The sequence below is a fragment of the Aythya ferina genome, assembly GCF_964211825.1.
Source record: "Aythya ferina genome assembly, chromosome: 14".
Taxonomy (NCBI): domain Eukaryota; kingdom Metazoa; phylum Chordata; class Aves; order Anseriformes; family Anatidae; genus Aythya; species Aythya ferina.
In genome coordinates this window covers 19,593,609-19,618,656 of record NC_140312.1, presented here as the reverse complement: position 1 = coordinate 19,618,656, position 25,048 = coordinate 19,593,609, and the positions used below count along the sequence as shown (strand labels likewise).

The 25,048-nt window shown below is 45.0% G+C and overlaps 1 protein-coding gene across 3 annotated transcripts in view; it reads left to right on the top strand.

The window, feature by feature from the left end:
- Window positions 1-25,048, top strand: part of HTR4 (5-hydroxytryptamine receptor 4) — a 114,334-nt gene that overhangs the window by 39,975 nt on the left and 49,311 nt on the right. For all 3 annotated transcript variants that reach the window (XM_084535284.1, XM_084535282.1, XM_084535283.1), the window contains 3 exons: window positions 1,878-1,959; window positions 22,225-22,350; window positions 23,288-23,488. In XM_084535284.1, coding sequence (XP_084391410.1) covers window positions 1,934-1,959; window positions 22,225-22,350; window positions 23,288-23,488 — 353 coding nt within the window. In that variant the 5' untranslated portion in view covers window positions 1,878-1,933. The remainder of the gene's footprint in view (window positions 1-1,877; window positions 1,960-22,224; window positions 22,351-23,287; window positions 23,489-25,048) is intronic.

Here is a 25,048-nt window from a genome sequence, read left to right as displayed (position 1 = left end):
ACACCCTCTTGAGTAAGTTTTGTTGGCAAAACTGTGCATAGACTATACCTACTGAAGTGCTAATTATGGTAAATGCTGAACCAGGCCTGGATTGTGGGTGTTCATTTGCACAGTGAACCTGGCATCGCATTCAGGAAGTCTGACTCAGTATTACTACAATCTTTTCTTTGAATCTAAGTAATCACAAGACATTATTTCCATTTGAGTTGTTATTAGTAGGACTATGGTGGTGGCATTATCCTGGCTCTCTAGAGAAGCAATGCAAGGGGCAATCAGCAGTCAGAAATGCTCACACATATCACACATTTTTTCCACTGATGTTTCCACGGCAAACACCACACACTTGTTATTTGGATGGTGTATTCATTTCTTTGGACTCAGGATAGATTTTTGATAGAATTAAAACTCCCATTAATATTTATATCAGTGTTACTGTGAGTAAGCACGCTTATTTTAACTTGAGCTGCAAATCAGTTAGTTCCTTGTAATTACAGTACCGCTGTTAAGTATTCAAAGGCTATACAGTATAGTGTCACGGGAAACCTATTTTAATTTGGTGGTAAGTCAATGTTTTAATTTAAAAAACAAACAAACAAACAAACAAAACTAATTTACCAAGCATCTTAGCTTGTCTTTTCCCAGCCAGGTTTTGCAAGCCCTCTTCAATTGATTGTATTTAAACACCTTGTTTTGCCTTTGAAAGTTTGGAAGTTATCATGAGAAGTCTTAGGTCCAGTGCAGCTTATAAGTGTGTATCTCATCATGTGTCACTTTGAATAAAAGTGCATGTATGAACATAGGCTGGAAGAGGTTATTTATATCACAGTGCAGCTTCTTGGTCTCACCAGCATTGCAATATACTATATTTTCATCAACTTCATTAAAAGTTTGTCTTGTAGAACAAGTCTCAAGAGTGGTGCATATATTTTTGATTTATGATGCTTGCTTGCATTTATTTTTAGAATTAAAACTATTTTAACTCTGTAAGTCTTTGAAAAAAAATATATATTTATATGGATCCCCTTGAGGTCATTGGGATTTTCACTTGCAGGAAGACAGGATATGTTGGTCATTGGTATTTTTGTGTGTGCCCTTTCCATGCCAGCACCTGAAGCTAACTGGGTGTAGCATAGTATGCTGTGTGTACTGGTATAAGAAAGCCTTTGGGAGCACATTGAGCATCTCCTGCGTGTCCTCTGGCTGAGCTCTGCAGGGTCAGGTCCATGCTCACCGTGCTCGTCCAGCTGTGTTCTGCCTCATACTGAGCTAGGTTCAGGATCAAGACAGGACATGGTGCTGTTCGGCAGCTCAGGAATCTTCTCACATGCCGCAGAGCCTATGGGGAAGGAGTCAACGCAGGGAATGCAAAACCACATTTCCCTCAAGCACCAGCTAGGCAAGACCACTAGAACCTTAACTGTGTTCAGTATGTCACACTTAGATGACCATGGAGTGGATTAAAGATTCATCTGAGCTTCCAGTTGAATACCTGTCTTCCATTGTAAAAACAGAAATGTTACTTTCTGCAGTGCCAGTGTCCCGGTTGGCCCCGAAGCCCTCTGTTAGCCCTAGGTTCTGTGTGGATGGGTGGTGTATGCACAGCCCAGAGGGCTGCCTGTCACGTCAGCTTGGCTTCCTGCCTCCAGGCATGCACATCAGAGCTGTGGAATACAAATACGTGCAGGCAGACAACAGAAAGTTGTGTTATGATAGCTCTTTGCAATTGTATGGTTTTATTTTGACATGTGCTTAACCTCTATCACGAGGAGCCAGGCCAGAGTGGTAAAATGCAGTGTATGGGTGTCTTCACTGGAGTAAGTGTGCACCCATGAAATTCTTCAACTTATAACTGTCCTTTCTAACTCTCTCCACTGCAGGACAAGGTCTCTACCATGGACATTGAACGCCCAGCTACCTGTGCCTATTGCCTGTGATGGAAGAACTTGATGTTAATGTGAGGTAGGATGAACTGCATGGCTCCTGTACTGCGTCTCCAGCTGGTGAGCTGCAGGGGCCATGGCCATGCAGTGTGTTCGCAAAACTGTGGGGTATTAATTTCTATTTGCCTGTAGGTTAAGGTATCTGCTTGTGCAGCAGTGCCTGCTTTGGGGTTTCCTGGAGCTTCTGTGAGCATTGCTTTGTTATTTGTGTAAATGTAAGATACGGCTTAGTTCCTTGCAATAGGACAGATGAGACCCCAACAAAGACCAGTCATAAGCCTATCTGTGTCTCTTGAAAGCATGTTCCCAGGGTTTTTTTTGTTTGCTTGTTTTGTGTGTGTGTGTGTGTAATGCTGTAAAAATTTGCAACCCACTCTCTCCCTTCTTATACTGGTGCAAGTAAAAAATGATGTCATATGTCAATTCAAATCCCTGGGCACACTACTGGTATCAACAAGGGACAAATTTTGGTACAGATCACTTTGATCTTGGAAAAGTGATGCCAACATAAAATGTTCAAGAGGCCTGGATCCTGCTTGCAGCTGTCCTCAGGCTGTGGGGCTGGCACTGGCTCTGCCACTCTCCCGTAGGTACAACCTGCAGGGTCTTTCTGCAGGACTAGGATTTGTCCCTTTTTGTCTTGGCCTTTTGACTGGCCCAGCAGCCACTGATGTTGAACTACATGGGGAGCTGAAGGAAGCCCCACCAAGCCCGCTTTACACAAGGACGTGAAGCTTCTGACCAAACTCAGGCTGCTGGCCCAGACATCAGAGGAAGCAATGTTCTAGTAGCAGCAAGGGGTGTATGTTTCCATAGAGAGATCTCTTAAACTTCTGTAGGGAATATCTTTTTGATGTCTCAGGTTTTTAATTCCAGGAATAATTCTTCACCTTCCCCTGCCTGAACACTCAGGTGACAAGTGCTTATAGAAAATGGCACTGATAGAAATGTAAGCACTCCGATCTTCCAGAAAACTATTCCCTAATGAGTTACTGAGGACAGATCAGGAGGAAACAGTAAAGAAGAAGGGGAAACAAACAGTGTCTTGCCCCTCAAGAAGATCCTGTTATCACAGCCTTCTAGCTCCTGGGCTTGAGGTAGGGACATGCCTCTCTTCAAGCAGTGTCCCACTCTCTCCAGTTGCATGCACAGAGGGAGATGACGCATCCTTAAAGATGACTTCTTAATAGGGCTCCTCAGAGCATTATGCTACCAAAGAGAACATCTCTGGTCTTGATTCACCTACTCAAGCATCAGGAAAGTCACCAGTAACTCGGGTTGCTGCTTTAATGCACGCTTAGCAGGACACATTTATAACGTTGTAATCAGTGCCGAGAGGTAATGTGTTTTGCCTAATGAAATTTGTCTTGACTCTCTAATACCAGAAGCGTAGTTAAACGTGAAGGCTACTGCAGTTTCTCTGTAAAGGGAATAAAGGTGCTGACACCAGACAATTTTCCCTGCAATCTTTTCCTTCCACTAAAGACTGTATGATAAAAATTATATTTCTGACAATGAAAAAAAAAATCCCCCAATATACACTTAATCATTCATGGAAGTATAATCTTCTATTTCTTCTTTCTTAGAAGGGGCACAGTGAAACAGGCTCAGACAGTGCGTGGGCACATGCTGGCTACATCAGAAGGGAAGTGACCTTATCTTGTCCCTCTATCATATTCTTTTCAGTAACGTGCTATTTGCCGCTGGTGGAAGCAGACACTGGGTAGGTCTGACCCAGCATACACATTGAAGCTATCTGCTAGAGTTTTGTAGTTCACTTTTTATAGGAATCAATAGATCATTATCCTTTTTATCCAATTTTTAAATTTTACTTTGTCCTATCAGCACTACTCCTGGCCCAGGCCAGGGTGAGAGGGAAGGACTGCAAGGCTATGGGTACTCTCCTGGCCCTGCCCATGGACACGATGTGATGGTGTCTGTGTGTCCATCCACCCCTCAATCATGCTGTGGCTGCATGAGCCCCTGGCTCTTGGATCTGTACCAACACAGCAACCACCTGCAGTGATCTTCTGTGAAGCTCTAAATAAAATCCCACTCCCAGACAAGCTCGTCAAAAGTAACATGAAGTCATAAACATTACAAATTTGAAAATTTAAGCTGATGTTTCCCAATACTTTGCAGCATTCATGCCTCTTTGCAGGTGAATTAGTCCTTTGGTCTGTGCTGGGGCAAGCTGCAGCTTGTGTGGAGTGTGCTCCTTCAATAACAACAACAATAAATGAAGCTGGTTCCTATCAAAATTAGGCTTTCTGAGCATCTTTCCTCTTCCTGGCTGCAATAGTTCTAAATGTACAGAATAGCCTGCATGCCATGTAAGTGCCTGGGAGGACAGGGGGTTCGGCCCTTCCCCTCTCTGCTGGGGGCTCCACTTTGGTCAGATTGCTGCCAAAAATGCCCTTTGCACAGGCCCAGGAAAAGGTTTTTGAGAATCAGTCCATCTAAAAGATGCTTTCTACTTAGAAAGTGCTGGTGCAGCCAGCTGATTTGGTCTTACCCTGGCAGAGCAGTGGAAACATCAGAGCAGGAAATTCTCGTTGGTAAAATATTTCATCTGACATTGTGTTTAGATGTTAAAAGGCAGCATAAGACATTTCTGGGGATCTGATGAATGAAAATCCATAGGAATTCGAAAGCTCTTTTGAATAAATACTGATTCACCATTCCCCAGCTCTTTTGATGAAACACTGGTCAGACCTCGCTTTCGTTATATTTCAGGAATGTTTTTATTCCTTTGTTCCAGGTGGCTGTGTTTGAGCTATACAGACAGATGCAGTCCTTCATTTTGGTTGCACACACAGACTTCTTCTATGAGTATGATTTTATTGACTCCACACTTTTCCAGACTATGAATTTTTAGCTTTGAGCACTTTGCCTGTTGGCTACCAGTAAGTAGCTGATGTTTCTCTCCTTTATCTGCCCTGATTTGGGCTTTTTTTTTTTGCTGAGATGTGAAATTCTCAATGTTTTCTTTCGAAGTCAGGGGTTTCCATGCATTGTTTTCCAGTGCTGCACAAAGCTGCATGGTGAGCCCCAGGGTTGGGAGTGCTCAGTTCCCGCTCACTCGCTCTGTGGGGCTCAGAGATACTCCCATGGAAAGTCCTCAGGCGAAGGGAAGCAAAGCTTGGGGAAACAGGAGGTGCTTTGACAATGCGGAGTCAACAGTGGGATTGATGGAGAGATGGACGGGCTGGTTTTGTTTGGAGCTGAGACCTGCAGAAATGCATGCTGCTCTTCAGTTCAGAGCAATGTGCCTGCAGCTGTCCTGCTCTGGCCAGCTGGGCTGGCCATGGTGCAGGGCTCGTCCTCCTGCCCTCAGGTGGTTTTGGTGAGGTCTCCAGAGGACTCCAGGCCTTCCAGTGAGGAAGGACTTTACTGTCTGAAGCATTGCAGGCAGATTCAACTTTGCAAGTCTTTCGTTTACATGGAAAAAATAGGTTATGTACTCTACAAAGGCTGCAGTGTGAGGTTAGAGACACATTCCTGGAAATTACAGACAGCGTGCTTTGGGACTTGTATTTATCACAGCCGAGGGGGGTGGCAGACCTCATTTTCTTTAATACTAGAGCTGAAAAATAAATGCCCTTGCAAGTATTTCCTATTTATATTTTATAGGATTTTTCAATTTCTTGTAACTTGGTGATTGTTATTGCACACATTTATTATATGCACTGGGTTAATGAGATGCTGTCAAGTGGTTAAAATGAAAACCCAAAACCTTGAATGGGCTATAGTATGGGGGAAAAAAAAAAAAAAAAAAAAAAAAAAAAGCTTTTCTCTTTATTTCCTTCTTTTCAAGCAAATATATAAAAATATTTGTCAGACGTTTATCAACAAGTGTACAACAGTCCTTTGCCCTGTCCAGCTCCAGCCAGCAGGCACCCAAGGCACACCATAGGCTGTTTGCTGTCAAGGAGCAGGAGCCCCCGCAAATGCCTTCACCGCTACCCTCAATTGCAAAAGCCTCTTCTACCATCTGGAGGTTATGACACCACTTTGCATTTTCTTTGCCAGACCTGATGCAAGGGGCTGCTTGGAAATGCTCCACTGACATCCTGAAAACTGTTGGCTTAAGTTTTTAAAAAGAGCTTTTGGCACAGGCAGGCCCCAGAGTAGTTTACAGGAGTGCAGCAGATAGGGAAGTTGCAGCTGATGACCAGGAGTAATCTGAACACTTTTCAAAGGACATGAACTGATTTTCACCTCTCGGCTATTTCCACTGGACAAGCACTCTATTTCTGCTAGGATTTTAACCCGGGACTTGTGCTCGGGACTTGTAGAGCTGGGCTGTCTTCCAGTTCTTCTGCCAAACTTTGTGACCTTGGGCAAATCTTCCAGCCTGCCTGAGCACCCCCACTGTGCCCAGTGGAGTCCCATATGGGCTCCAGCACCACAGCCCTGTGGCTTCCCAGCAGGGGAGGCACAGAGGAAGGGCTGGGGGGCATTCACTGCCCAGCTGTGGATCTGCCGGTTCTTCTCACCCTCTTGGGCAACCAGGGGAAGTCCCTGCTGTTGGGTACATGTGAGCATGGTCAGAGCTGTTCTGTCTACTGCGTGCTGAGTAATAGTGAAGTACACCTCAGGTGTCAGGCAAGGGCTGCTATGCTCCTGAGAAATAAGCTTTTGGAAAAACAAAACAAAACAAAACAAAAATGCTAGAAAGTTCAGTGCAAGCAAATAGTTTTTATATAAGCCTTTTTATTGTAGCTGTTGGTGAAGGTAGACTTCCTTTCCTAAATTAACTATGGAGAAACAATGTATTATTTCAGTTTGTCACAACAGTAATTGCTTTTTATTTTGAAGCTGAGCCCCCAAAACAACCGAATTTTAGATTGATGTTTATTGCTTCTGAACTTGGCTTTATCAGCTTTAGTTCTCTGTTTGCTGAAGGTATTTTTGTGGCTTGAAGTACTCTGAAAAGTGCAGAGCCCTCCAGCAGAACTGTGTGGGGTTCATTAATCTTGTCTTGACTTTGAGAAATGAGAAGCAAGGTGAGAGAAGAAGGAATCAAATTGGTTGAATTAGTTGTTTGGAACCAAAGAAAACATTCCATTATTTAACCTAGCTGCTGCTCCCAAAGTCCTTGTACAGAGGGACAGCAGAAGCCAGGTATTTTTAACAGTAGTTGAACTCTGTGATGATCCGTGCTGATGAGCTCGAGCAAGTCCCCATCCTGGAGCCTTCCAGTGCTGGTCAGAGGGTGCCCAAAATCCCCTTGGTCCCCTGCTGCCTTTGCTTAGGGCACTGGCAGCAATGCAGGTTGAGACGGGCAGAAGTCAGAGCCCAAGGTGGCTGTCCAGGGCAACTGGGGCTGTGCTGAGAGGCTGGAACAAAATGAGCATCTCCCTTAATGGATGTAGGGAATGGGAAGGTTTTAGAGAAGTTTGTGTGCTGTCTGAGAGCCTTGTCAGTGGGAATTCATGGAAAGCAGAGTGTTTAGGATTCCTCAGGAAGGTTGCAATGTGTTTATTCCCATATATACACAAGATCTCCTCAAAACCTTTCCAGCTTCTACACTTTGAGTCATTAAATCATTATTTGTCTCAGCCCTCTGGTCACATTTCTGTTTAGGTGAGAAATACCAGGCTAAATAGGCCAGGATCAGCTTAGAGCACTTCCTTTCCTCGCCCCCTTTCTAAGGGAATATCATCTCTAATACCTCTGTAATACCCACTGCATCCATCCAGAAAAGTATTTGCTCATGCTCTTCTGTGGGGACAGACATGCTGACTTGTACAGATCCCTCTCTTCCCTGCCTGCGTCCCCCAAAAAGAGTCGGTGTGATCAGTGGAGCGCGTAAGTGACAGCTGAAGGTTTTCATCCTGTGACATACATGTGATACAGCGCCCTATTCCACTTGCTACACTGGTGTGGATTAGATCACATTTTCTCCTAAGGATATGGCAGGCAGAACAAAATACCAGAAAAAAAGGCAAAGTAAAAACCTGCAGATCCCCTATGAGGCAAAACTGAACTTTTTTGATTTACATCAGTTTTAGATATGACGACGTATGCTATGCTATTGAATTAAATGGCCCATTTTATAAGCAGCCATTCGAAAGAAGGGCACTTTTGGGGTTTTGTAGGCTAAAAAAATTTGTAGGCTAAAAGAACTTTTACTAAAAGTTCTCAGTAGCCAAAAAAGCCCTGCAAAAAGTTCTGTGCCGAATCCTCCACACAACCCAGGCACTGCTCAGCAAGGGTGATAGCTGTTAGCAGCCTGGGTACTTTCTTTATTGAACACTTTTTTCCTCAGTTTCTAGGGAAACACTTTATAGCACTGTATTTATCAGAACGTCTTTCCAAACACCTCCGCCAACACTTAATTAATGGAATTTTTAAGTATGGCTCCAGCTTCTGCAAATCAATAGCATGTTCCCAGGCGGCAGCTGTGGAGCAAGGAGATGAATCTGCTCCGTGAGGTTTGTCGGAGGGTGCAGCGGGGCTGTGCACCATGTCTGCATGTGCTGAGCCCCCCAAAAGAGGCAAGGCTGTAATGCACGGCTGTGATGTTACTCTGTGCTGTTGTGAGGGTGCCCTGAGGAATATACACAGATGAAAGTGCCCTTGACAAAGAGCTGGGATGTAAAAATTAACTTTTTGGTGCCTTTCAGCACAGTCTTTCTTTAGCTTCAGCATCCACCTGCATGGTGGCAACCTGTGGGGATTTGGAGGAGAGTGTAGAGGGCAGCTCAACAGTCCCAAAACCTGGGATCTCCTAGAGCAGTCCTGGCTCTAGGGGTTGCAAAGACAGGCAGTTGCTCTAGGAAGCTGCAGATTGCCGACAGCAGGAGGATGGCCGTGACCTTGCTGCTGTTTTTTGCCCACAAAAAGGCAGGCAGGCAGTACTGCCTGGGGCCAGGACTCTCTCCTTGTGTTTTCAGGCCTGACCCTCACCGTTAGGCTGGCAAAGCTCCATTTGTCTCCATCTCTGGGTGTTCTAAAGCCAGCCATGGCTGGAGGCTGTGAGCGACGAACCTGGAAGAGGAGGACAGGTGTCTGGAGAGGGGTTGCTGCCAACCCAGGGCTGTGCGGGAGGTGCAGGGCCACAGCCTGTGATATTGGCGGGGCTGTGTGTCACTGTAACAGGGCTGTGCGTCAAAACTAAGCAAACTTGTAGGCAGAAAGTGAATGGCTTTTACTCGCCACTCAGTTAAAATTCCCTTTGGTTTTATGGAAAAGTGCCAGAAGACTGTCCTGATGTCCCGGGTAGACATCTCCTCTGGGATGTGGCTTTGGGAATCGGAGCTGCGGTGAGCTGGTACCAGCTCCAGATCCCTGCTGTGGTAATGTGTGCGGCTCCAGGAGCCCTCTGTCACTTTATGAAGAGCATTTATAGTATCTCAGATATGAAAGATACCATATCAAAACACGTTTATTTCTATTTTCGTGGCTTAAGGCCTTAAGTTAAGGCCTGCTATGGGTTGGGATAAATGTTGATAGACTATCACCTTGGAGCAGAGTGCATCTCCTGGGCAGATAAGAACTGTACTCCAACTCTTACCTAGTGCAGCCTTTCCGCTGTTTGGTTTGCTCTTATTGGGGTGATAAACACACAGCACATTCATTGTTCCCTGGCCTGGCAAACAGTCATAGACCTGAACCTCCATCACCATCTGAGCTGTTAACCTAGGACTTGCTGTCACCTCTCCTCTGCCTTCCCAAAGGCAGAACACGATGAAATGAAGCTGTTCTCTGAGCACAAGTTTTGGCATCTGATGGACAAGAATATAGGGAGCTGAAGTTTTCAGGGAGCATTGAGCTGTTTCAGGGTGAATCCAGTGTAGGGCAGGTTTAAAAAGACACTAAAATCAGAGATGAGGGAATGCCAAAAAATGTATGAAGGCAAAGGGTTCCTCCTCATACGATAGGGAGATAAAATGCTGTAAGGCTGTGATCACCTGGGGCATGTATGCAAAAGGACTTGCAAAGAGGCACATTCAGCTCTTGCACTTTTATGGTGTCCCTGAACATGGCATGGGGTAGGAATTAAATGATCTTAATGTTCCTTCCAACCTGAACCACTGTGTGATTCTGTGATTTTGTCCCTCACTACAACCCAAGTAACTGGAGTCCAAACTGCTCCATGTCTGAGCACAGGAACGGGATGTGAAGGGTCTTCCTGTTACAGGTGGCTTCTTGCAGTTGATCCAGCTCTGCTCCCCTTGCAGTTGGTTGAAGCTTAGCATGACCTCATGTAGCTCAAGTTCTTCCCAAGATGTGGTGCCTTGATCAATAATTTGATCTGTGTGCCAGATGCCCTTATTCTTCCTGTCTGAAGAATGGTAAATCTGGAAAGATAAAAATAAGTAAGATGCCCTTGCAGAAAAGCCCTTAGGAACAATCTCAGCACTCGCCTGCGGTGCTGGGGACAGGAGCCAGGTTTCCAGCTCTGTGCTAGAATACCGATGATAAATAAATCAGCAGCTGACCTTACCGCACTTTAGCATGGCTGTAATCTCAGAGAGAAATAAAGGAGAAAGAAGAGGGCTCTGCATGCTGCTGCTGAGGGATGGGATGGGATGGGGTGGGCAGGGCACTTTCAAATAGTTGGTTATCCATCTGTTGATGGGTCAGAGTGCAGGAAGGTGAGGGAACCAAGCAGGTCTTTTCCCCTCCCTGGGCGCAGGAGCTTGTGCCAGCATGAGAGCAGTGGGAGCATGTCACGGCTGTTTTCCAGTCCTGTCTCTTCTAGGGAGTTTGTCTGCCCAGGGTGGACAGATCTTCCTCACTTTTCCAGAGCCTCCAATGTGTTAATGCACCCAGTATCTGCTTGTTCATTTGCTGTGTGAGTTTCACAGTCTTCTCTCCCCATGGGAATACTGGGTCACTGCTCTAGCATGGCACCAGCTAGATGTAAAAGCATACTTCAGTGATTATAGCATTGGGCAAGAGAGTGTCCTGATAACTGAGTTATATTTAAAAATCAGTTGCAGCAGTCCAATGTGTGTAAACAGATTACTCACTGCATCCACAGTTCCTTTGCCTAATCTAGAAAATCATCCAAGCTCCCAGTTGGTTTATGGAGCTCCAATGATGTTTTTCTATCTCCTTATCTTCAGATTTGTATTTATTGATATTTTTTTTCCAACTTTGTTTTAAAGGCCAGGACCTGAAAACACAAAGGCTGCTTGTTCCCAAAGCCTTATTTCCACAGTAAGATCACGGGGCTGTGGGCCAGCTCATCGCTCACTGTCAGTGCATTAGCCTGGAGACCTGTCCAGGGCTTGCACTTCTCATGAACTTCTTGAGGACTTTTCTGGAAACAGGCTCTGTCTACTCAGGGAGTCTAATAGGACAATAAATAAATCCAGCAAAAGGAGAAAATAGCCAAGAAAAGCCTAATTCGTGTTGACTTGGTCAAGAAATCCTCAGTACAGATAGCTCTGAGGAGTAAGGAAGCTGCCCAGGAGCTGCTCGATGTATCTGAGGCTGCTCAGATAGAGTCTCAGGTACTTGGAGGACATGTGAGTAGAGGATATCACAGGAGAAACCTCTACAAGGCTTGTGCATGGGGATATGAGCCTCTTCTTTGCTGGTAGAGATCCTTGGAAAATGACTGCCTTACTTTGTTGGGGATTAAACTGTTTCTGTTGTATTTTGTGTCATGCTGGAGTGGAAGAATGTGATTTCTCCATTCCCAAGCAGCTGAGATAGATTTGGTCCCATTACTGACATTATTTGCAATTTCCATTTTTATGGGCCGTAATGGGGATGTGATTCTCAGGCAGAGTTGGCAGCTACAATGAAACATGGTGTTTTTTTTTTGTTTGTTTGTTTTTTTTTTATAAATTCCTTGAAGTTCAGCTACTGTTCAGTATGCTTTTCTGAGCCCAGCAGATCTAGAGCTAGTCCAATTCAGGCACCTTGTGTTTTTGTATTGCTTTTACTCTTCCCTGTAAGCTGCACTCAGAGCCCTTGTTGCTGACATCCCCTTGCAGCACTGTGAGGATCTGTTTCGAACTGCCCTTGGAGACACACTGTAACACTGAAGTTTTTATTGGAGTTAAAAGCAGTAACCTGATTTAGCTAGGTGTCCCTCACCTGGAATACCCACTGAAGTTAGCAGCAAAGTTCAAGTGGCCAGAAAATTAATCACAAAACATAAATCAGCTTTCTGGACTCGCCCTCAGTGAAAGTGTACTGAGCCAGCTTTCCAGAAACATCACTGTATTAAGGTTTTAAAGACTCTTTGATTTGCAGGTGCTATTAAGTTGTCAGCAGCGTTGCAGACCCCTGTGCAGAGAATTTAAGCATGAGGAGCATCTTCACTACTTTCTGCTCAGCACTGCCAGGGAACTGCAGACACTGAGTTGGGAGCCAGTTTCCCTACTAACACGGCAAAAATTACCCACAAAAAAAAAAAAATAAATAAGATAAAGTTGTTCATAGCCTGTTGTCTTTTTTGAGCTTTGTGACTCTTGTCTTGGCTGGTCTCTTTGACATTTGAGTACGACATTGCAATTACACATGGGAAATGGCACTGCATCTAAGGTGTTGGGTGCAGACACCTTACCTCTTTCTCCTTGGTTTGCCTCAAAACTTTGAGAAAACTCTGAGAAGCAGCAGCTAGTTCCCCCTTAGGGATCAAAGAGCAGTTCCTTAAACTTGGCTTTGTTCCCACTTTATGGAAGAAACCGGTTGTGTTGCTGAAAGCTCATTTGAAGTTCACAGATCTGTGAGTAGAGCTCACACTTGATGCCACCCAGCAGCCGTGGGCCAGCTCACTCCCTTGTGGGGAAGGTCTCTCCCTTCATGTTGCTCCGTTCTCCAGGAACTGCTTTTTTTAAGAATCTTCATCAAGGGCTTCTGCAGCCACACGCAGTAGGACACTCTTCCTGGAAGTGTTTGTCCTTGTTAGCCAGATCACAACTGAAGAAACCTTTCCAGACCTTCCAAGACTGGCCTCAGTTATTTGGTAGTGACTGCTGGGTGGGATCTGGGTTGCATCTGAGCTGAGTGCCTACATTTTCCATCTACAAAGCAGTCCCTGCTGTTTGCTTTTCCTCTGTCCTGCTGCTTGCCCAGGTTGACATCCTGTCTTATTTATTTGAAGTGAGAAACATGACGAGGCCTTTGGAGAATATACAGATCATGCGCTTTGCTGGGATCATAGAAGGGGGTTTAAATAAAACAAGAGATTTAAGTGTTTTGCTCTTAATTCAAGGGCTTTCCACGTCTTGTGCTATCCGGAGCCTAAATGCAAAATTGAGATTCATATAAAAAGAGCTGATGAGCACATGCTCTGGGGGTGGAAGGCTCTAGCTGCCACCTCTGGAATCAGCATTACCAAGCTCTGATCTTTATGGTACAGCTCGCAGCAAGGCAGAGGAGCTAGAAATGCCTGATGCCTCAAAGATGACTTTTATCTGACCTGACTGATATGCTCTGTGTCAGGATACAGCTGACTTGTTGAGCAGCTTGGAAATTGTGGTGCTGGTGAAGGGACTAAGGAGACACACGAATTCCTGGAGAAAGAAGGCAATCATTCAGTCAAGTACTTGAAAGGGCACGCACCTTGGAAGCTGAACAAATGAACTGCACTATGCTGTGCCTTCAAAAATCTCATTGAGACATACAGTCCTGTGTTGTCCTCAAAAAGAAGTAAAAGTTTCTTTCTGACATTGTCTTGTAATGAATGAGTGAACCGTGTGGCTGAGCACGGAGGCGTTCCCAAATGAAATGTATTCCAGAAATCAATGAATTATCGGTGCCAAGTCTTCCATTAGCAGGGGTAACAACAAGAAACTTTCATTCCTCTAGATTCTTGAAACTGTGAAGCTGTCCAAGAAATACTAGAAACTAGACAGCCAATAGCTGTATTTGACTTTTATTGTCCAAGGTGTAAACAAGCAGGGAGAGAAGTACACAGCATGGGTATTTCAATATACAGCCTGATGCCAGGACTCTTCCACCAATCTTGACTGGACAGTTGTCATTTAACAATATTTCCCTGACTGAAGATATTGCTTCCAAGAGTAAATCAGAGACTTTCATGCTGTTTAACTAGAAAGTCTTGCAACTTGCAGGCTTTCAGCAAAGATGGGAACAAAGGCTTTTCCTGGTCTGAAAATGAGAATTTGGTTCTGGAATGCCAACAGATACTAAGAGCTATCATTATGGTGTCTCAATGAAGAGTTATGTTTGGGAAATGTGTGTGGATAGGACAAACTTTCTCGTTTTAATGGCAGAAATAATAGTAAGGCTGTCAAACAAATGCTTTCAGCCCAGGAGCAGCAGCTCACCGTTGAAGGCTCTGCTCAGACAGTCTTAGAGCACTCCAGTATTGCACCTGGTTATTGAAGGAAGCATTGCATGGATTTTTGTGAGCATGTGAAACATGAACACTCAGAGTATGTTTAACAAGAGTCTGAACCTTCATTACCCAACCCACTCCCATGCTAGAGGAGGTTGTATCATAGATCTGCATCAAATACATCCAGTTACTCCTTGTTTCTAAACTACTGAAACTAAAGCTTGAGATACTCACATATGCAATAGAAATAATGGTAATACTGTTTATGTCTCTGTAAAATTAAAACTATTTTACACAGTAACAGAATTACAAACACTCTTTCTTGAAAGTACTGGAAAAATAAAGTGTTTCACTGAATCAGGTCCCCTGAGCATAGCTATGCTGTATTTGTCATTTGAACACTCAGCTTGCTCTGTTTGCAACTTCCATATGACAAGGAATAGGCAAAAGCCACTTATCTGGAAAATAGAGAATAATCATGTTATTAAGATAGACAACATGCCAAAAGTCAGGTTTATTTATGTTCTTTATTAAACTGACACATGTAGCTTGGTAGAGGCACTGAACATACATCTGAGGAGCAATTCTAGTTAGGAACTGATCAAGAAATTTCTGATTAAAGGCATGTTTGATCTTTGGTTTTATTCATCATTCCCAAAGGAGAAATGATTGTTACAACATCTCTGCTGCACTTTGTACTGTGCCTAAATTCTTGCCTGTGCCTAAACCAGGTTTGCTTTCTCATAGCAGTATTCGGTAACCTCGCTGAGATAAGTAGACCCTGCATATCCAAAAAGCATTATTATGTGCATGTAAAGATAAAAGGGCAGTATTTGGCATGTGAAGGGAGCACTGGGAGTCAAATGTGAAAACCTGGAAATAAAAGGTACTGAACGAAACACAGTGCAAGGTCTGGTGATTGCTTGTGTTTGTGCAGTGCTTTGCACAAGGGATCTCCTATGGTATTTGTAAATGGATAACAAATGGAGCAATAGGAGCAGCTAGCAGCTGCCTTTCCTTCATGTAAACACCACAATCTTAACCTAATGCTAATTTAATAAGTTAATTTTAACTTATATTTTAGGTGACAGTCTAATGGTTTTTAAGGATTGTACTTACATGCATCATCCTTGCAGCAATATCCTTTCCTACGTGGGTGTAACTTATGTAATGCCTGATCTGCTGATTGGGAAAGAGCAGAGCCTGGCTCTTCATCCTCCGTTTGATGAGAAGTAGGGACGGACATGGCTACTGGGTGCCAGCAAGCTCTCCTGCAGGGGGGGAAGCCAGGAGGTGTAGGCAGTGCCCTGAGACTCACCAGGTTGGGTTTTATTCCCTGGCTCAGCACACTTCTCCCATTAACTTTGCAAGATGCTTGTGCTCTCAGGGTCTTAGATCTCCGTCTGTTTGCAGATCGTAACAAGGGATCACGTTTTTCAGAATCATGTCCTCCAGAAAAGGCAGGAACTTCTGCTGGTGGAAACTAAGGAGACTGCACGGGCCAGCAGGAAGCTCGTTTCTATGGGGTCATTACTTGGAGCCTCCTGTGCCTTGATGATCAGCCCAAACCCAGGCAGGCTCAGCCCCTGCGATGTGTGTGGGGCTGGAGCCACTGCTATGGTGTTGCTTGATGCCTGCCAGGGTCCCGCAGTGTCTGGCAGCTCCAGCACACACCTGCTCCCTGAATGGGAGAGCTCCTAGCACGTACCTGATTGACTGCACAGCCCACACACAGCAATTTTTAAAACATTTAAATAGCCTGTCTTCTTTGCTTCATCTTGACAATTGATTTTAATCAGTATTATCAGCTATTTAAGACACTTAATTCTCTGAAACGCGTTCAGCCTGCAGGAGACATGTGGAGCAGAGGTGCAGGCTCAGTGACATTCTCAATGGCTTTGTCCGGGAGGTGACCTGAAATCCTTGTTGCATAGTTTGTGGCCCTACCTGAGCTGCTGCTGTTCACAGTAAATCGGTGCTTTTTAAATCCCACACCATCGGTGAAAGTGAGTTGGTTTGCACAACTTTTTTGAGGTTCAAAGCAGCACAAAAGGAAAAAAACAAATAAACAAACAAACATTATCCTTTCCTACCCACCCCACTGCTGCAATGTATTTGGTTAAAGAAAAAAAAAAAAAAAAAGAAGAAAAAAAAAAAGAACCACTCAAATAAACTAATCACATGACTGAGTTATTTTAATATGTGGAATACTGCTTATTTGTGGCTCGTCAATACTTTAATTAATTTCAATCTGTTTCTAAAACAGAAGGAAAAGTACATAATTGATTTGAATCTGTTAGGAGTGGTCTTGCCATCTGCACAGCCTGAAGCAAAGGCAGTGAAACATTTGAATACATTGTAAGAAATTATATGCTTCTATGTTAATGCTGACTTCTGATTAATATTTTTAGGTGGTAGTAGAATAGAATATGGTAACAGCTGGAAAGCCATAGATCAAATAATATCTTCCCTATTGTCATGTTTCCATACTAAGACATGCATTGTTAGGTTTACTCATATAATAACATATCTTCATTTTTAAGTGTTTAACACTCAGCCTCTGATTTTATGCCTAGGAATAATCAGGGGAGTAGAGAGGAGAGGCAAATAACAGCTTATTTGCAGTTACAGACCTGCATGAAATATCATGTAACCTGGAGTTACAGAGTGAAAAGCCATGGCTTGGGTGAAGAGTAAGCAGTCTAACTCCCCTGCATATTCCCCATTTTCCCTAAGGCCCCTGTAAATAAAGGAGGAAGCTCTGTTCTAGGTTCACCTGGTAAAACTCACTGCTCTGAGCTCTTAATCCTCATCAGTGAGAATTACACATGCACCTTGCTTTGAAGTGCTCAGGAGGTCCCTGGCTGCCTCCAGGAGATGCTGCAGGTCACCTCGGCAGGCAGAGTTATTCCCTGCCAGTTAGGAAATGGTTCTCCATGCCCCCTGGGCTTCAGCTGCACTCCTCTGCCCCCAAAAGAGAAATCCTGTTTATTCTACCTTTGCCCTGTTTTCCATCTCTCCCATTCCCTTTCTCTCTCTGACACCCACAGCAGTGTCTGTGAGAAGCCCAAGGTGCTCTCAGCAGTTTATTGGTGACTTTGTCCCGCTGCAGTTGCAGGGAGGTCAGGCAGTGATTTGTAATGAAAACTAGAGGAGCAATATATGCAGTCTTACCAGCATGACCAATCTGTGGTTTAATTGCTGCATACAATATGCAAAAGCACTAGAGGTCAGATAGAGAAGGTGGGGTGTTTACAGGAAAGTAGAAATTGAGCTTGAAAAAAAAAAAGTAATTACACTTTTTAAAAAAACATTAATGACTACACAGAAGAGCCTTTTAAATATATTCACGTGGATTTAAAGCATTCATTCCACATCAGTATTTCACCTTTTTCCTTAAGTGATTTCTATATTCCTACTAACCAACAATCATTTTGTCTGAATCTCATTTCCTTGTAACAGCAAACTCATCAATCTCTGTTTTATTAAACAGGGAAGCATGCTTGGAAGCCAGAGCACTCAGATTTGATCAAAGATGTTATGCAAACCATTGATTTTAATTTACAACAATATCCACTTCTTCCATTATTAACAGCTTTGAATTACCGATACTGAATAATTAACAAATATTCCTACTTGATGACAGATTATTCAAAAGGCAGATGAGCAGAAACATATCCCAGATGAACGTCCTTCTTGCACCCCTGGTGATGTCTGTGTCTAATGTTCCCCGGAGGATCAGTACAAGGGGGCATGAGAGCAATACTCGTTGTAGAGATCTCCCAAACACTTTGGAAACTGTCGTCAGAGCAAATGCCCCACAGACATGTGTCAGGACATGTTTCTGGCCTCCTGCCTCTGTTCAGGGCCCTGCGCTGTAGCCAGACTAGTGCAAATGGTGCAGGCGTGGGGGATGATGAATGACAGTGATGCAGGCAGCCTCGGTGCACCCCCAAACCCCAGGGATCCCTAAAATATGATCCAGCAGGCTCAATCACCAGCTCCCCTCACAAGGCACTGCTACAAAGTGGGTGGACAAAGGCCAGCTGAACCCACACTGGCAGGTCCTGGGACGATGGAGTTGGCTCTCCCCATCTGTACCCTCTGCAGAATCTGGGGAGATGCAAGGTGCTCAAATAATCCAGAGATGGGAATTGTTTAGGAAGAGCAGATGGATGAGCAAAGCTAGATAAGACAAAATACGAATCTGTCTGCCTGGCTCTGTATAAACAGAACCATCCTCCTCCTCTCCACCGCTCTGCCAGCATTTGTGTGCTGCTGTGGAGGAAAAGGAACACCTTTTGTAGGGAGGTATTCAGTGTGGTGTGACGTTTTGTTTCACAGCCACGGAGTGAAGTCAGCCCATTGTGAGGGCTCTGTTTAGAAAGGTACAATTACAGCTCGATGAAGGTGCCTTTGATCCCGGTGTCCCCATTGTTCACCAGCTTTTCATCCTGCCCTGTACACAGTTAGCAGGCAGAGACCTGACCTTTGAAGTCTCTTCTTTTCCTCATCCCTCTAATTTTTGTGGAGCCTTCTGCTGAACATTATTAATGAAGGCTCTGGTGGTTGTGCTCACAGTACCGATGCTGGCTTGTGCCTGCTCTTCCCCAGCAGTACAACATCTGTCTGCACGAGGAGGGAGGTGGCAGGCCCAGAGCTGTCTGTGCCTCCAGCAGAGGAGAATTGCCTTGGGCATCCTGCTGGGCCTTATCCAAAGCATGTCGCTTCTGTGCACGTCCCTCTTGTGGCACCCCAACCTCCCTGCCTCCCCAAATCTTCAACACCAGACATTGATTCGGGGGAAAGGAGAGATTTCAGATCAGATGGAGATGGACGGATGGGGGAGTGAATTCTCGCTGGGGAAAGAATGGTGTCCTTTCCTAGGAGCCGTCATGTGGCTAGTGACCAGTTTTGCAGAGTGCCTTGGGATCTGGGTGTTGGAATAAGGACCTGGATATCAATTACCTTTAGTTTTGAGGAAAGCATCTATATATGCAATTTAGGGCAGTCATTGGTGACAGAAGGAACGGAAACTGATGCCATGCATGTACTTGATTTTGCATCTAGCATCTTACTACTAGGTGGAGAAAAGCTGCCCAGAGGCAGTATTTGCTGTTCTGAGAGTTTAAAAGACAGACCAGAGAATCTCACCTAGGGCTTTTTAGCACAAACTGCTGTGACCTTTGCAGCACGAGAGAGCACGCGAGGGAGGTACCACTATATGCACGTAGGCATTTCTTTTCCTACAGGCCACCGTCAGGGATGGAATGATGGATGAGGCAGATCCTTTTGGCAGATGGGAATTTTCTTCCATCAGATGGGAGGAGGCGGACTGGATCAATGTAGGCAAATTGCAGGCAACAACTGAGTGTAATTATAAGAACTGCAGACACAAAACCCACTCATTTCAAGAGTTGTCCAAGAATTAATGACCTAGGGCAGTGGGAAGCAACATACCCAGCAAAAGCTGGGAAATCCACACTTAGTTCTGACAGAGCCTTGTCACCATTTCTGAATGCACCAGCATTTGCCCAGAGCTGCTAGCTGCCCAGGAGGCCTCCTGGAGCCTTAATTACCCTCACTGAAGTTGTGATAAGTCCAGGAGACAACTCTCCCTAATTAAATGTAAACTCTCAGATGCTGAGTAAAACCTGCTCTTGACTTTTCCTTTCTTCTGTCTTAGCATCTGTAATTGCCTTGCACAAAAATAAGTGTCTTGCTGAATGCAGATCCATGACTGCGTCTGACCCTGTCTACACCACCCTGGCAACCTTCCTCCATTAAGCAGGACTGGATTCACTGACATTAGCACCAAAAACCATTAGGGCAAAAGAAGCAGCCATGCCTTTGCCTCACATTTACCATCTGGGCCAGGACCATTCACCTAACACAAGACAAAACCCACTGCCTTACTGGGTTCTCTTCGCTCCAAGCCACCTCTACCTGGGTGTAAGTGGTACCCCAGGAACATCCAGAAGGACACAAGGCTGGCAGCACTCAGGGACTTTTTGCCTGAAAGCTCTGCAGGGAGGTGGGATACACCCATCTGTCCATGCTCTGTGACCTCTTTTAAGCTTCTGGTTTTAATTCATGAGATTATCCTGAATTAAAAGCTATGTGTGCTCTCACGGGGGAGAAAGCACTTCTTGGCATATGAATGTACATTTCTGAAGTTAGGCAATGCAGTTGTGTCAGACCTCTTTCTCATTATAGCTGGATAATTGAACTTGTTTTCTATCCTGCATAGGTCTGCCTGATGTTTTGTGTTTCCATGAGGCTAGTGTGAGGCCAGGGCATCTCCTTTCTTCTTTCTTGAGGTGCTTGAGCGGGTGCAGAGAAGGGCGACGAAGCTGGTGAGGGGCCTGGAGAACAAGTCCTACGAGGAGCGGCTGAGGGAGCTGGGCTTGTTCAGCCTGGAGAAGAGGAGGCTCAGGGGTGACCTTATTGCTCTTTACAGATACCTTAAAGGAGGCTGTAGCGAGGTGGGGGTTGGCCTGTTCTCCCACGTGCCTGGTGACAGGACGAGGGGGAATGGGCTTAAGTTGAGCCAGGGGAGTTTTAGGTTAGATGTTAGGAAGAACTCCTTTACAGAAAGGGTTGTGAGGCATTGGAACAGGCTGCCCAGGGAAGTGGTGGAGTCACCATCCCTGGAAGTCTTCAAAAGACGCTTAGATGTAGAGCTTAGGGATATGGTTTAGTGGAGGGCTGTTAGCGTTAGGTTGGAGGTTGGACTCGATGACCTTGAGGTCTCTTCCAACCTAGAAAATTCTGTGATTCTGTGATTCTGTGATTCTTATTTGCTCATAAACATTCTCACCCTTCTGGATGAATCTATACCCAAATGCATTTCCTTGTAAAACCTTATAACTCATGAATTTCTAAGATGGTGTTCATGCTGCATATGATGAGTCTAGGCTCAACAGGCTGTGATCTGACCCAACAGTGCAACTGGCAGTGGGCAAAAAAAAGTCAGACTGAAGGTGGCACCAGGGACAAAAGCAGAAATTGTGATTAAAGGGGTGCTCTGCAGTGCAGGCATGAGCTGAAGTCGGTCATGAGACGCCTATTAAGATGGCACAGGCACTGGAGATGGGACTGCAGCAGAGCCTCTAATCTTTTTGAGCTTTGCCAAAATCAGGAGAATTCAGAAAGATAAAGTGTAAAAGCCTGGACTGGATTTAGTAAATAAAACATGACCCCAGAGGAAGTCAAACTAAAACAGAATAACAGTTCAACTTTTCAATGATGTGAACAATCTCACAGCACTAATCCTGGGTGCCAAGTGCCAGCTCTGTGCACGGTGAAGGAATCTCCCTGCAGAATTAGGAGGGGAGGGGAGGGGAGGGGAGGGGAGGGGAGGGGAGGGGAGGGGAGGGGAGGGGAGGGGAGGGGAGGGGAGGGGAGGGGAGGGGAGGGGAGGGGAGGGGAGGGGAGGGGAGGGGAGGGAAGGGAAGGGAAGGGAAGGGAAGGGAAGGGAAGGGAAGGGAAGGGAAGGGAAGGGAAGGGAAGGGAAGGGAAGGGAAGGGAAGGGAAGGGAAGGGAAGGGAAGGGAAGGGAAGGGAAGGGAAGGGAAGGGAAGGGAAGGGAAGGGAAGGGAAGGGAAGGGAAGGGAAGGGAAGGGAAGGGAAGGGAAGGGAAGGGAAGGGAAGGGAAGGGAAGGGAGACGAGAAGAGACGAGACGAGACGAGACGAGAAGAGAAGAGACGAGAAGAGAAGAGAAGAGAAGAGAAGAGAAGAGAAGAGAAGAGAAGAGAAGAGAAGAGAAGAGAAGAGAAGAGAAGGATTCAGCCTTTCTGCTGATGAACACGAGCCTCTCAGCTTTCTCTGTAAATAGGAAAAACTCTTTGTTAAGGAGTGCTGAGGTCTTGGTGGGCTGTTTGGGGATGCTGCTGCTGTGATGGCCAAGTGGGTGCTTGGCGTCCTCGGCTCTGCAGGAACCTGGGCAGCCCCTAGACTCTGGTGCATTTTCTTTATTTTCCTTTTTTTTTTTTTTTCTGTGCTCTTCAGTTCAAGTGAGGGCTTCAGCATAGCAGAGAAGATTGTGTTGCTCACCTTCATCTCAGCGGTTATTCTGATGGCCATCCTGGGGAACCTGCTGGTGATGGTGGCGGTGTGCCGGGACAGGCAACTCAGGTGAGCCCATGCAGCCCCCACAGCTCCCCCTTTAGCCAGGGGGCACGGGGCAAGGCCCCAGATGAAAGCCCTTTTCATGAATCTTGGAGCATAGACCATGAAGGAGGTGCCACCATTAGCTGTGGGGCAGTGTCATGCTGCCAACTCGGTCTCGGTGTCCCTGCCCTCAGATCTGCCCTGTGGCCATGGGACCATTGCAGTCTCCATCCCCTACACATTTAGCACTTTTGGTGTCAAAACCAGATAAATCAGTGAAAAACAGAGCAAAGCAGCAGTGCTCAATCCCATCTCCAATTCCCTTTCTCACTAGCCCCTGAGTAAAACATGCAGCTCGAGGTCCTTCTACCACAGCCTGGCAAATGTTCCCAACAATCTGGGGCGGTTCACAGGCAAAACTCCTGTCTTGAGGCTTGCTGCTCCCCCTGCGATTTGTCAGACCAGCCCCACGAGTGGAGGGAGATATTCAGCAGCCTCTATTCATATTCTGCGTGGGATTTTTAATGGATTTAATTCTATTTTATTGTTATGATTTAAAAAGTACTCTTCAAGTTAAAATTATAGCTTCGGTCTCAATTCTTCTCAGTGCTTTCTGGAAGGATTTTGTCAATTTACAAGTTAAAATAAAATCCCCCTCCTCGCCACCAAACTCTCCAGTGCAAGCTGTGAGACTGAGCCAGAGGCAAAGGCCTGCAGGCATCTATTTACCTCTTACATGTGAGCAGGAAAATGTGTTTACACAGGGGAGACAGGTTGTTTAGGTGTAAAAAACAGGAACAAGCTAGGCATGACAATACATGTATAAAGTGGGAAATTTGTTAGACAGGACCTTTCTACATATATATGATGGAGCAATTTAGACCCAACCACAAGCTGAATTCTCTGTCTACATGTAGAGGATGCTTCATTGAAGCTGTTCATTTTGTTATCTGTCTTGCAGGAAAATCAAGACCAATTATTTCATTGTTTCCCTTGCCTTTGCGGACCTGCTGGTGTCAGTGCTGGTGATGCCATTTGGAGCCATCGAGCTAGTTCAGGACAACTGGATCTATGGAGAGATGTTCTGCCTTGTTCGGACATCTCTCGATGTCCTTCTCACCACAGCATCAATCCTGCACCTGTGCTGTATCTCACTGGACAGGTATGAGCAGAGCAGCAGAGAAAATCATGTTTGCTTCAAGTTTTTTCAGTGTTGTTGCTTATCTGCAGTAGCCAAAGGGTGAGCATGAGCCTGCTGGGTACCATGCAGCAACAAATCTCTCTTGGTAGCTCTTTTTGGAGAGAGCTGACTGAATCCTCACCAGTGTAGGAAGACTTTGAAGGGAATGAGATTATTGTTGATAAAACAAGCTAGGTTCTCGGCCAGTTCCTGGCACAGCTTTGTTTGTGTTATTGTTCAGACGTGCTACGGATTCTCCTTCAAGGTAAAGAAAAGACATCCGTAAAGATGTGTCTGCAGGAAAGATATGCAAGATCTGCACCAGGAGGTGCATCTTGCACAGGTCGCTGTATTTGCAGGGGAAGTGCTGCTCATGGCCAGGGGCTGTGGGGAAGGCTGGGCTGGTGATCAGCTCGCTGTGCACCCAGGGACTGAGGCACTAAACTCTGTCTTTCTCTCTTATCAAAAAGTGTTTGACAAATCTTTCAAGTGCTATCAGAACTGTTTTTCCTGCTGTTAGTCAGACAAACACCCATATTACTAAATGACACATTTTGACATATATTAATAGGTTATATAGAGAAAGACTTAGAAAGCAAGCCCCCGCCCCCAAATTTTATAAACTTTTTTAGCTAAGACATCCATTTGCACATCTTCACTAGTGACGGCTAACAAGGAGGTAAGTAAAGCTGTTGAAAAGGTACATAGGCTTTGTGGGAGATTCTAAAAACTTTATTTTAAACTTTTCTTGAAAAATGAAAGTGAAGCCAAAATCCTAAAGAAATCACAGCAAACAGTTTTGTTTTCCTGATGTCTGCAATGTTTCGAGGTAAACTATAGACCTTTTCAACTTTAAAACAAACCTTACAGAATAGCAAGCATTTTTCAGTCTAAATACTTAAAACATTTTGACCAGCTGTTCTAACAGGCAATATTTAGAGTCTTCAGTTGCTTTCTGTGCAGATATTTCAATACCTTTAAAAATACCATTACTTAGCATTACTAATATGGCTAAAATAACCATAATCATTCTCATCATCATGACAACTGGTATTTAAATAACATCTTTCATCCAAAGTGTCTGTACTCAGCCAGGCTTCAAAAGATAGTTGATTAACTTCTCCACTGATTGGCAGAACTCCTTTTGTGTGGGAGGCAGGGGCACCACCACGTAAAGTAGCGCACCCAGATAGGAGCTGATGTGCAATAGCTGTGGTGTGTTTCTGTAGCTGGAAGTTTAGATGGCTGGAACGCAAATGAGGAGCTCATTATCTTAAAAACATTGACAAATTGCCACTTTGAGCCAATTACCAGTAAAGCAGATGTGAGGATGTGGACTCGTTATTTAAAATCATGGAGTTTGATTCTTCAGGCCCTTAAGTAACATCAGGGGGTTGTGCAGAAGGAGGACACAAAGGGAATATATTAATGCCACCTTCCAAGGGGCAGGGACTCCATGTGGGGTCTGTAGAAAAGAAATTTCCCCCTCCTTCTGCAGATGCCCCCCTCTTGCAGCCCCCCAACACCTGGTGAGCTCCCACG